The sequence below is a fragment of the Podarcis muralis genome, chromosome Z (assembly GCF_964188315.1).
Source record: "Podarcis muralis chromosome Z, rPodMur119.hap1.1, whole genome shotgun sequence".
In the NCBI taxonomy this organism is placed as follows: Eukaryota; Metazoa; Chordata; class Lepidosauria; order Squamata; family Lacertidae; genus Podarcis; species Podarcis muralis.
In genome coordinates this window covers 46233747-46247242 of record NC_135673.1, presented here as the reverse complement: position 1 = coordinate 46247242, position 13496 = coordinate 46233747, and the positions used below count along the sequence as shown (strand labels likewise).

The 13496-nt window shown below is 47.2% G+C and overlaps 1 protein-coding gene across 5 annotated transcripts in view; it reads right to left on the bottom strand.

Moving 5' to 3' along the window:
• ARHGEF6 (Rac/Cdc42 guanine nucleotide exchange factor 6) overlaps window positions 1-13496 on the bottom strand; it is a 75845-nt gene that overhangs the window by 47961 nt on the left and 14388 nt on the right. For 4 of the 5 annotated variants that reach the window (XM_028714711.2, XM_077922655.1, XM_077922657.1 and 1 more), the window contains exon 3: window positions 1390-1474. In XM_028714711.2, coding sequence (XP_028570544.2) covers window positions 1390-1474 — 85 coding nt within the window. Of the gene's footprint in view, window positions 1-1389; window positions 1475-9896; window positions 10171-13496 lie in introns of those variants that run through there. The other variant, XM_028714710.2, reaches the window with a different exon arrangement.

Below are 13496 nucleotides of genomic sequence, written 5' to 3'. Positions count from 1 at the left end.
TCACCTAGCATGTAAATATCTATAATGAAGGCACCTGGCGAACATCCCTGGGGAGAGGATTCCTCAAATGGGGAGCCACTGCAGAGAAGGCCCGTTCTCATGTTGCCACCCTCCAGACCTCTCATGGATGAGGCACATGAAGAAGTGCCTCAGGTGATGATCACTGGGTGCAGGTCAGTTCATATGGGGAGAGGCGGTCCTTGAGTATTGTGGTCCTGAGCTGTTTAAGTGTAAGGTTTGTTTCCTAGCATTCAGATATGGGATTTGCCCTGCTTAACGGTCCAGGTCATGAGAGTTTGGTTAAAGGGGGGAAAAGAATAGGACTATAAAATTTAATAAAGGGGTACAATAATAAAATAAATATATTCTCCTCGTTGGATTGGTGCAAAAGCCAATTTATATACTCAACGATTAGGTGGCGCAGCTTCTCCAAGACTGTCCCATTGCAGGAGGATGTTTGTGTGTGCGTGTTCCGATTGCTCCTGCTTCTTCACAACAAAAGAAAGAACTCAGTTGTACATGAAGCAGTTGTGCTGTAGAGGAAAAAGATGCTGTGCTTTCTCACTTCTGCACTGACAGGCTGCTTCAGCAAACTGGCCACACCTCTTTAAAGGCACAAGGGACATTGCCTGCTTTGCACCTGATGAACCGAAATTGGATCTCGCACTGAAACTGCCAATGGGGAAGTGCAAACGCTGCAATGATGGGGGCTGGGAGATGCTTCTGGTAGAGACATTCAGCCGAAAAGGCATATGGAGAAAACTCTTTTGGGTGTGTGGACAACTGAAAGTTGAAAGGCCAAATTCTCTTATTATCACAGAGATAGAAAGGCTTAGATATACAGTATCTGAGAACTGCAGCTGATGAATTTTGTTCTCCATTACTCCTTAATAATATCCTAAATTATGGAATTGTTAGAGCTTCATACATGCATAAACTGACTGTCTCCAAATCAAGGAGAGCATTCATGTGCTACTCTCTGCATTGATAAACAGATGATTTAATAATATCCTGGTCAACAAATGTCATTTTCTGTGTGTAGCTGCAGCAACAGAGTATGTTGATCAGGTTCTTTTGCTTTGTAACTTGTACAATGAGTGCACACTGAGGGACTGATTCTCTCCCTATGAAGAACCCTGCTAGGAAGATCTTCTGCAGATTTGGAATTGTTTTGCTTCAGGAATGTTTCTTCCCATATTACACAGGAGGTTGCAAAAAAAATTAAAAAATTATCTGACTTCAGTGCAGGTTAGGAGAAATGTTTTGTTGGATTCTCAGTTTAAATTTTTTTTAACCAGTTGTACGACTTCAATAGTGTATTTAATTTTATCAGTCCATCGCCACAGCAAACATTTCATTCAATTCAACTCTTTCCCCTCTTCTTCTTACCTTCTGTAGCCTTGTTTATAGCTGCAAGGGTATTCAGTACCTGGGGGAAATTGTCTCCCGTGTATAGATCGTGTGCATCAAACAACTGTGGCCAGAAAAAGAGAGAGAGAGAGAGAAAGGAACATCAGGTCAGTCATCCAAGCTCCCACTTTGCAGCCATATTAAATGAATGAGACGAAGCTATCAAGACATAATCAAAAAATACATTTTAAAACTCATAAAAATGTGCCAAGCTTTCAAGTTCTCCAGAACACCTCAGCAGGCAAGTGGGGTAGAAAAGCTTTAAAAATATATAGAAAAAGGAGGCTAGAATTATTTGACCCACCGCTTTGCACTCAGAAGATCTGAGGTTCAATCCCTGGCATCTCCAGTTTAAAAAGAAAATGGAAGCAGAAGATATTATGCCTCTGCTTGACCCTTGGCAGCAGCTGCCAGTCAGTGCAGGAAATACATAGTAGATGGGCAAATTGCCTGCTCTGGTAAAATGCAGCTCCTAGGTTCTCCCTTGGTGCTGCCAGGACCGCGCTCAGGACAATGAGCCTGAGGGTCCCCTAAATGCAGCTAGGGCTGGCAGAGCACATTTTAAATAAGGCCAAGAGGGGAGATGTCACCTACAGGTGGGCGTGTTCCACAAGACCATTAAGTCCAGAGTTTGAAAGTGCTTAACTGCATTACTGCTTCCTGCCTTCCGAAAAAGACTGGAATCATAAGCATCACATTGCTGGTCTGAGCTTTCGTGTGCATGCACACTTCTTCAGAAGAAGGTGCTACTGGAAGGAATCTTTTTTTTTTTTTTTTTTTTTACTATGGCAGACCAACACGGCTACCTATCTGTAACTGGATCTATTGCTGGTCTAAAAGAGAACTGGGCTTTCACTCCAGTTCCCAGGGTTTCTGTGCAGAGATGCCAGGGGGTAACGACCTCACTGTAGTATGCCCTCAGGAGAATCCTGGCTAATGCGACCCTAGTCTTTCTCTAGCTTCAGCTACCCACCATTCTGCCCGGAGTTCAGAGTCCATGGTGGACAAGCATTTGCCTTCAGCCTCAGCTTCCCATCCGTACAACGGTACCAGATACCTTTTGTTGATGATGATGTTTGGCGCAGGTCATTTGGCTGTTTCGTGCTGATCTTTCATTTTAAGCAAATAAAGACACATGGTCTGAACACTGGCCTACACTGCAGGGGTGCTGTGAGGGCAAGCGTGCTAAATGCCATCATGTGTCTTTTTTAAATAAAACAAAAAACGAGTTGTATCCAATGCTAGTCCTATTCAGAGTAGACCCATTGGAATGAATGATTGCGACTTACTTAGGTCCATTCATTTCAAAGGGTCTACTTGGAGTAGGTCAGAACCCATAGTGTATTAAAGGAAATAAACATTTCCCTCTCCCTCCTTCCTTCCGAATGTCTGTTTTGAGCTACATGAAAAAATTACGCAGAGTTTACCAATCAACAAATTCTTTAAAAGCAACAGGTTAGTTTTTTAGAAAAAAACATTTTTGTTAGTGAGCACGTCCTGCCTCGTGACAAAAGTCTCAGTGGTTTGTGCAATACTAGATGTGTGCAGGGCAGGGAGGAAGGAACATCTCGCTCCCCATGCCAGCAATTTTGCAGCTGTACCCCTTGAGAACTGCCAGTTGCCTCTGTGGCTTTGGCTTTCATGAAGGCTCTCCTTGGTGGCCACACTGAGACCACAAGGCAGGCAAGCGTTTCTCCAACCGCGCCCTCAGGCTCCAAACTATAATTTGAATCGGGAGGGGAGGGGGCAAGTTTATTTTCAGCCTATCTGCACAGCCGACTGCAAAGTGGGCAATGAAATCATACTGAAGTGTGTGCTGGGTTGTGGGTAATTTTGCGCCAATGCGCCTCTCCCTTTCACCCACAATTTGGCTCCCTTGAAACATCTGGAGTTAATGAAGCTGCAGGGAATTTTGGGCCATGTATCTCCTAGTGCCTTGCTCCCTAGGCATGGCTTTCCTCATGGCCTGAGCTACGTGGGGATAGTCTTGGAGGGGAGGGTGCAATTGGCTTTATTTATTTTTATTACAGATAACAACCATTTTCTGTGGGGAGGACATTCCCAGCCCCGCCCTGCCCATGCATGTCAGTGGAGCATGCATGAGCTCCTTACACCCTGCTATGCCCCCTACCCTGCTCTGCCAGTCACTTCTGGGTTGTGGTGATGCACATGCGCATAGTCATGCACATGCCGGACAAGCGTAAAAAGGTTGTTGCCTGTACAGTTATTACCATCCCACAAAAGCAGCTCATGCCAAACAAAAAAAAAACCCCACCCGATTTTAAATACAAGTAAAGACCACAGGCTTTATTCAATTGAGTCTTACTCAGAGTAGATCCAGTGAAGTTACCGGACCTAAGTTAGTTGTGTCCATTAAATACAGCGCAACAGCTAACCTTCTACCCTCCAAACATGCCAGGGAAGGGGAAATTCCTAATAAGAGGCCTTGAGGGACAGAAAAGTATCTCTCAGCACCCTTTGAAAGGAGGGAGGAGAGGGCAGGACAGAGCTTCATGGGAAGAGAATTCAGGAAATGTGGATGGGGCCACCACCCAAAAAGCCCTGCACCTGTTAGCCAGCCACTCTGATCTCCCCAGTGAGTGAGTCGAAGAGCTAGATTTCTGAAGATGACTGTAAGACCCTTGTAGACTCTTATGTATGGTTGTAGTCAGGTGATGGTCAGTGTTGGTCATGCTCAGACAAGACCCCCTGAAATCAGTGGGTTTGGTTTATAGATCCCTTGATGTCAAGGATGTTAATGAGTTAGCTGGGTATCACCCACCCCTCCTAGTTTTGCTGAACTACATATCCCACAAACCCCAGTCAGCATGGCTAACAGTTAAAGCTGACGGGCGGGAATTGTAGTCCAACATCTGGAATCCCAAAATGTTAAAGACCACTTTCAGGGGGGCTGCTCCAGCTGTTTAGGGCTACAGGAAGCTGCCTTGGTCTTCTGAGCTCCATGTTGCCAAGTGACGGCAGATCACCAGGATTTCAAACAGATACCTTCTCAGAAACAACAGGCAAACATATTTTCATTCACCCAGGCTTTTAAATTTTATTTTATGTTGCCTCTATTATGCCAATTGACTGTATATAGCCGAGGCCTTCACAATGAATGACAAAGGGCAAAAGCAAGGCAAAATCACACAACTGTAAGAGTTTATAGCATAAAAGTTTAAAATTTCAATGCATTAACATAACTGGAACAAAGCTTCTTAGCTCCCAGAGCAAATTTGGCTACCAGGTATTGTAATTTTCATATATTTATTGGCTAAGAGCTCAACTATCACTTCCGGGACCGGGGTGGGGGTGGGGTGGGGTGTCGATCTGAGAACCAAGAAAAAATAGGAGAGAATCATTTTTCTCTCGGCATCATATATAAAGGGCAAAACAACAGAAAGTGCACGATATCCTGATTTCATCCATAGTCCCATGGACTGCAAGAAGATCAAACCTATCCATTCTTAAGGAAATCAGCCCTGAGTGTTCATTGGAAGGACAGATCATGAAGCTGAGGCTCCAGTACTTTGGCCACCTCATGAGAAGAGAAGACTCCCTGGAAAAGACCCTGATGTTGGGAAAGATGGAGGGCACAAGGAGAAGGGGACGACAGAGGACGAGATGGTTGGACAGTGTTCTCGAAGCTACCAGCATGAGTTTGAGCAAACTGCGGGAGGCAGTGGAAGACAGGAGTGCCTGGCATGCTCTGGTCCATGGGATCAGGAAGAGTCGGACACGACTAAACGACTCAACAACAACAACAACATGCCATATGAGCTATTCCTATGTTTCTCCCCTCTAAGGATGTTGAGAGCATCTCCTGGAACCTACCATATTTACTTGAGTCTAATGTACCATCAAATCTAATGCAAACCTTAATTTTCGCAACGTAATTTGGCCAAAAAAGGTGAGCATTAGATTCGGGTAATTTCAGTAAGTTCAACAAAGGCCCTACATAAAGAAAGTGCTCCTCCTCCCCACTGTCTTTTGATGTCCATTGATGATTTTGAACTACTCCGTGTTGTGCTTCTAGACATTGTTCTGCTGTAAGACACGTAAGGATTATGTACCAATAAGCGGCTACATAAAGGTAAAGGTACCCCTGACCATTATGTCCAGTCATGACCAACTCTGGGGTTGCTGTGCTCATCTTGGTTTATTGGCCGAGGGAGCCGGTGTACAGCTTCCGGGTCATGTGGCTAGCATGACTAAGCCGCTTCTGGCAAACCAGAGCAACGCACGGAAACTCTGTTTACCTTCTTGCCAGAGTGGTACCTATTTATCTACTTACACTTTGATGTGCTTTCGAACTGCTAAGTTGGCAGGAGCAGGGACTGAGCAACAGGAGCTCACCCCGTTGCAGGGATTTGAACCGCCAACCTTCTGATCAGCTAGCCCTAGGCTCTATGGTTTAACCCACAGTGCCACCCACGTCCCAAGTGGCTACATAAATTCATTTAAATAATAGCTGCAGGTGACCTTTTAGAGATGCTTAGGTTGAAGTGCACCCTATGCTTCTATAAAAATGCCTGTGTGTTCTCTCTCCCTCTCTGTGTGACTTTTCAGCCATAAATGCTTTCATCCATGTGAGCAGTTGTGGAGCAGGAACAGGCAGATGTTCGCTCACATAGAATGACAGAATCTTAGGGTTGGAAGAAACCCCAAACGATCATCTACTAGTCCAACCCCACTGCAATGCAGAAATCTCAACTTAGAGCATTCTAGACAGATAGCCATCCAACCTCTGCTTAAAAACCCCCAAGGAAGGAGAGTCTGCAACCTCCCGAGGGAGATCGTTCCAATGCAAAACAGCTCTTACCGTCATAAAGTTATTCCTGATGTTTAGTCAGAATCTCCTTTCTTGTAACTTGAAGCCGTTGGTTTGAGACCTACCCTCCAGAGCAGGAGAAAACAAGCTTGCTCTGTCTTCCATGTAACGGCCCTTGAGATACTTGACAATGGCTATCATATCTCCCCAGTCTCCTCTTCTCCAGACTAAACATACCCAGCTCCTTCAACCTTTCCTCATCAGCCTTGGTTTCCAGACCCTTTATCATCTTGGTTGCCCTCCTCTGCACACCTTCCAGTTTGTCAACATCCTTCTTAAATTGTGGCACCCAGAACTGGACACAATATTCCAGGTGTGGTCTGACCAAGGCAGAAGTGGTACTATAGCCAAGTGCTACTATAATTTCCCTTCATCTGGATGCTAGACTTCTGTTGATGCAGCCTAAAATAGCATTTGCCCTCTTTTTGCTGCTGCATTTCAGTGTTGACATGAACACTTTATTTAGAGGAGGGGCTGTAGCTCAGTAGTAGAGCACCTGTCTTGCATGCAGAAGATCCCAGGTTCAATCCCTGGCCTCTTCTTCCCTCTGTCGGAGACTCTAAAGGGTGGCTGCCAGTCAGCCAGCCAACCAGAGTCAGTCAACATGGTGGTGTCCTGACCATTGGATATATTGTTTGGGACTGATCAGGCCAAACAATATATAGAGGGCACTGTTTTGGCTATCCATTATAATGGTCAGTGTTCTTTAACCCCCAAGGAGTTCTTGGACTATAACCCCCATAATCCCCAGCTGGCTTAGCCAATGGTCAGAGAAGATGCAAATGGCGTTATTCATTCATTCGTTCATTCATTTCATAGTGTTTATACACCGTTTCCTTGTGTAAAAAAACACACACCCTCAAAGTGGTTTACAAAACATAAAATTATAGAATCAAAAAGAACTCACAACCAGACTTTAAAACATACAAATGTTAAATACCCCACCAAGCTCCCACCTGCCTAGATGGGGCCCCCTTTGGTCTGATCCAGGAGGGCTCTTCTTGCATTCCTGTTTGTTTGTTTGTTTGTTTGTTTGTTTGTTTGTTTTAAAAAAGCAACAACAACAACAATCTTTATTACAGTCCAGAGACCCAACAAATCGTTACAAAGCAATACACAATTCATACAGCCTACCTCCAGGTTAAACAAGCAATTTGTTCAGAATATAGGGATCATTGGTTCTTGCAACCACCGATAAAAAATTTGCCACAGCTAATGTTCTAACATTTGTCCAGTCTTCCAATAGAAACCTGACATAGTGAGCCTCTGATTTTCCTGGGAAAGGTACCAGCAAGGGTATTATCAGTTCAGCCCTGGCTTGCTCATATTTTGCACAGTGCAACAAAATATGTTTTATGGAATCGATGTCTTGAGCACATGAGCAAAGTCTGTCCTGGTAGGGAACTCCTCTCAACCTGCCATCCAACACTGCAGAAGGAAAGACATTTAGTCTGGCTTTGGTGAAAAACCTTCGATAGTTTGGTACTGTCAGGTTTTTAATGTAAGATGTTAACTTAAAGACATGCCCATATTGTACTCCTACTGCCAGCGGACTACAGACTGCGTGTGATCGAGATTGCAAGTCACTGTGTGCATTATCCCATAATCTTTGCTTTACGTCTTTTGGGTGCCTTCATAACCCAGGTAATACAGTTGGGGGCGGGGGTGACAGACCAATAGAGGTGGCCTTTTTAGCCATGGTTTTCTGCCATTTACTGACAAATTCCTCATTGGTCAGGTGTTGGTACCGACATTGAGCTCTGCCTTAACTGTTCAGAGATCCTGAGGAACCATTCCTGCTTTAAAACTCACAGGTGGCCCATGAATAATGGAGAAGCAAGACTGAAGTCAACCTACCTATGGCTGGTGTACAGGTCTTCACACAAAATACACTGTGTCATAACTGTCCATGTCTTGTGGATTTTATTTTTCAGGAACAACCCACCAGTAACCAGCAGGAGTACAATATTCTGCTCACAGATCTTTCCTGAAAGCTCCCTTTCAGCATTTTGCTTCTATGCAGTAGCAGAACTAGATGCCTTCATCTGCCCCAGCTGCAACAAAACATGTCTCTCCCGTATTGGTCTCTACAATCACAGCAGGCACTGCAACCTCCCAACAGATTGACCTCACCCCCAAAGGCGTACTCCTCCGTTGTCTCCTGAGACAGACTGATGCCAACAACAAACAACCAGGCTAGGTGTGCACTGCACTTAACACACACACCCACAACATGTATATAAAATAGAATTTTCTAGGTATTTTTAAAAGCTAGAAACTTGGCTGGGTTCAGGGGGGGGGTTGTTTTTGTTTTTTTAAAAGGAAATTCAGGTAAGTGAATTGTTCCCAACTCCAAAATATGGGCTGCTGTGGAATACAGACAGCCTTTCATATACTGTATGTATATACTGTATCTTCTCTGAGAAAACACTCACACAAATTATGAGTCTATCAGACGTTAGTTTGGAAGAAACACATTTATCCCAGTTTCTGGAATTTTCAGTCTTTCAATGCAGGCTGATCCATTGTCCACCAAGCTCATTTGGCCCCCAGGTAGCCCCCCCCCCGGCTGCCTTCCAATGTACAATCAGTCCAGGGGTTGCCCTGGCTGTCAGTCAGCACGCACACCCCTCCCAGTATTGCTCTTGTAGAGTTTTTAGTCCAGCAACATCTGGAGGGCCATAAATTTCCCCCACCTCTATGGCAGTTTCATGCAGAAAAGCCACATACACCTGGGACGTGTGGATCATAAGAAGTCAGACACAGAAAACGCAAACACTCAGCACATGCCAGAATGGACAGAAAAGGCAGACATCTGTGGATGCAATGAATAGGGGATGTTTCACTGGGGGTGTTGGTTTGGGTGTGGCAAAGTGGGGTTCTCTGGTGGTCTTTCACATCCCCCACTGCGAGAAAGAAGTGTTAGAGACCAAGGCAGTCCCATGCAAGCCTGTAACTCTCCCAAAGCATGTGCAATTGAAATAGCCCCATACTGTGCTGCTGCTTAGCGGTGCCTCCACTGCTGTTTCCCATGTGTCCAATTTTAGCCTTGTAAGCTCATCTGGGCAGGGACCTGCTCCTGTTCCTGCTCTGTAAAGTCCCCGTGCGGAGTGCCCCGTGCTCTTGCCCGCTGCAGGGTAGAAAGCGGTGTAATAAAGCGGGGAGGGAAGGCAAGTAGACGAGGCAAGAGACCCTAGTGAGGGAGAAGGAAGGAGGGCACAGGAAGTTAGAAGCCTGGAGGGGGAAGCATGGGGACAACTGACCCTCGTATGTAGGTCCGGGCAGGAAAGAGCTGAAGCTCTCCCGGCCAAAAAGACCAAGCACTCACCGGCCAGAGCGGGGAAAGTAAGCCTCCCAACGGAGGGACAGATCTCAGAAGAGACCAGCTGATGAGAAGGAAAGGGAAGGTGGATGAGAGACTTGAAGGGCGCAGGCAGACATCTGGGTATCTGCAAGCGGAGATGGCGGGGGCGCAGAAGGGGCTTGCTGAGGCGCGCAAAGCATGGGCGCCCCTGCTATGGAGAAGAGGGGGCGCAGGAAAGGCGAGGCGAACGCGGCGGTGGGGCGACGCCGAGCCCATGAACGGAGGGGCTTAGGAGGAAGGGGGGATCGGAGGAAAAGTTGGAGAAGAAGGAGGGGGCGGCCAAGCACTCACCCGGCTGCTCAGGCTCTGCTCCGCGAACGTCCCATGTTGGCAGCAATCGCCGCCGCTGGGTGCAGCAGACGGAGGGCCGGGGAGGCGCCGCGCTCTGACCCGGAGCTGGATCGCAGGCGGGCGGCGCAAGGAAGGGGAAGTGGCAGGCGGCGGCGGCGGCGGCGGCGGCAAGGCAGGCAGGGTCGGGACTCGGGAGCACCACCCCCAGCCGAGCCGGGAGTCCCCGAGGTGCGGAGGGGAGGAGGAGGAGGAAAGCCAGCTGCCCGCTGCCGAAGCCTGTGCGCACTCACCCGCCCCCTTCCTAGCGCCTCCTTCAGCGTCGCTTCAAAACTCGGGGCGGGAGCAAAGAGCGTCGGGGCGTGCGCAGAGTGCCTTCTCTCCTGCAGGCAATACAGCGAAGGCGCGGGCTCGCGCGCGCGCGCGCACACACACATTGGGCTGTTAGTAGTAGGACGCAAATGGTTCCTTCTCCACAAGGGTCTGTCAGAGCTTGACGAACCCTGCGGGGAGCCGGGATATGGGTTCTATTATGATTTTGTTGAGATTCCTGCACTGCAGGGGGGTGGAGTTGACGACCTTCAGGGGACCCTCCCAACTCCACAATTCTATGATTCCAGGAACATGGGCAGCTGTGTAGCTCAGTATTGCCTACCCTGAATGGCAGCGGCTGTCCAGGGTGTCAGGCACGGACTCATTTCCCAGTGCTGCGTGGAGATGCCAGCGGGGATTGGACCTGGAAAGCAGCTCCACTGCTGAGATGCAGTTCTTCCCACCCTTTGCCCAGAGTTTTACTTGCTGGAAATAAGGGTTTGATGGGGGGCGGGGCGGTCCCTTTGTGTCTGTCTGCACATGTCATCCTTTCCTGTCAGGAGCTTATGGTGGCATGCCTGGCTTTCACGCTAACATTTTGCCCTTACCAACAGCCCTGTGAGGTAGGACAGCGAGAGAGGCAGAGAAAGGTTGCTCCAAGACTGTCATATGAGGTCCATTATAAGTACTAAGGGTATCCCAAGAAACAGGGATTTCAAGAAGAGGTAGGGTGCTTCCTTGCCACACACACACACACACACACACAGAGAGAGAGAGAGAGAGAGAGAGAGAGAGAGAGAGCATGAGACTCTTAATCTCAGGGACATGGGTTCAAGCCCCAAACTGGGCAAAGGATTGCAAAGGGGTTGGATTTGATGACCCTTGTGGTCCTTTCCAACTCTAAAATGTTAGGATTCTCTGACATCCAGGAGTCTAGCTTTCTCCAAGGCATGTAAGGCCAGGGATAGCCAATAAAAGAGTACATCTGAGCATGCACCATCATTTATATATCTCTATATTTATATCCCGCTTTCCTGCCTAGGAGCTCAAAAGTGGCATCAATGGTTGCTTCCCACCATCCATTTTACACTCATAAGGTTCGACCAGAAGACAGCTGTGTACACACCATACCTTTGAAGCACACCCAGAGCAAACCCCCTCCCTGAAAGAATCCTGGGGAACTATAGTTAAAGGTGCTGGGAATTGTAGCTCTGTGAGGCGTAAACTACAGTTCCAATAATTTGTTGGTAAAGTCTGTATGCAGTCAGTGGCTGGCCCAACAAGCCACACCCAGTGGGCTTGTCTTTTCTTCTGGGGATGTGTTAAAACCTTCTGCATGCCGATTTATTTATAAGCACCCAGCACCACCAGCCAAACGCAGCTCAGAAGCAGTTTCTCCCAACCTGCCTGCTCCTTGTCAACCTTCCCTGTTTCGTCTCTCAGCAAAACCCTGTCGGATTTATCTTCACAGTCTGCCAGTGCGTGGCTAAGCTTTGGCATTCCACAAGGTGCTGGGTCATCAGTGAGATGTGGCCATCTCCAGCATTATTACCTTTAAAAAATCAAATCATGGGTTTCCCAAGGCATTTGGTGGCTGCAGAACGCTGGCCCTGGCAACCCCGTGACCACGGGATGGAGGAATGTTTTCTGCTGTAGCTCCTGTAGGGTTGTTTTTTTAAAAAATGCAATTGCTTTTGTTTAGAATGCCTTAACCGTTCCAGCATGTTTTTGCTTTGTTTTCAAGTTGCATCCTTGTTTGCTGCCGAGTAAATGGAAGGGTATAGATCCAATAAATAATAACCATTTACGCTTGATTGATAGGGACTGCGAGCGTGACTCAGTGGAGGGCAAAGCGGGCCTTGGGGAGGGGGGGAATGCTGGAATGCCACAATTGACATTTCACCATTCCACATTATGTCAAAATCATCCACTTCTGATGGCTAGATAAAATCCAGGCATCTGCTTTGGTTTTCTATCAAGCCCCTGCTGTGGCGCAGAAATCAAGGGATATTCAGAAGCAATTCTGCTTCAGTGACAGTCACATTAGGCTGCGAAACAGCATTTCCACTTCTCGCATCCCCACCTCTTGTTAGAAGAATTAACTGTTCCCCCACATATGGCACTTGGTGGGAGTTGCCATATGTAGCTACAACTAACTTCTTTTTCTATTATTTTCTTCCTTCTCTCCTCTCTCTCCTGCTGCTGTCCTGCTGGTACGTACCTTTAAAAAACACACCAAAAAACCAATTCCCTTCTGGACCAGCTTCCTGGGGGTGCATGCTAGTGCTGGTCAAGGCCAAAGGCCAAAGTGGACAGAGCAACAAATGCTAATTTTTTACCTTTGCAAAGCAGGCTAGTTCACACACTCACAGATGCCCCTCTCCATCCTCCACCTATGCAAGCAAGGGTTAACATTAAAGTTTTCAAGAACATGTTCCAGGCCAGGCAACAGCTCTCCAGGAGGGTGCATAGCAAGGCCAGTAAGGGGGCATGACCTGAGAAGAATCCTAAAGGAGCCCGGAAGGAGACATTGAAAGATACTGGGGCCCGGAAGGAGACATTGGAGCCCCTGGGCCTGAGGCTCCCCCCCCCCAAACCCAGCAAAACTAGCATTTCCCAATCTTTGCAATGTTGCAACAACACATCTGTGAAAAGTGGTGCCTTTGATTCTGGACCCTGTGTAGCTTGACTCAAAAGAAGGGCATAATTTGTGCTACAACTCAGCATCCGAATCTATTGTTATGAGTTTGTGGGTGCCATACTCCTTTAATCCCTGGATCTGGCAAGTGTTAGAATTTAATCAAGGCATGGGGTGTTAAGCTGCAGGTCAGACAATTCTAATCTGTGGATCCAGCAAGTGTTAAAAGTTTCATAAATCAGGCTAGCTTCAGCCCCCCCCCCCCCCAGTGTTCATCTGATTGCCCGGGTGACAGGCCACTAAGAGAACAAAGGAAATGGGTCTCTGTGCCAGATGCAAAATGGGTGGGGGCTTTCCTCTAGCTCTTACATAGTGAGAAGGACCAACCCTGAGTTTGAGGGCAGTTTGCTGTGCTGTGAGCTAGAAGCAGAAAAAGAAGTAAGCAGAGGGCCGGAGAGCACTGTTGGATTTCTGCTAGAATCCAAGGTTGTGGCTATGGGAGACAGACCCTTTTGGGATGTTAATGCTGTGAGCCCCTCCATCAAAAGATATGTGTATATATGTGTAAACAAACCATCTATCATAAAAACACCACAGTCTCTGCTGTCCCACATTTGCAAAAGGAATCACAAACCCCTTGTGAGTGCCTGGAA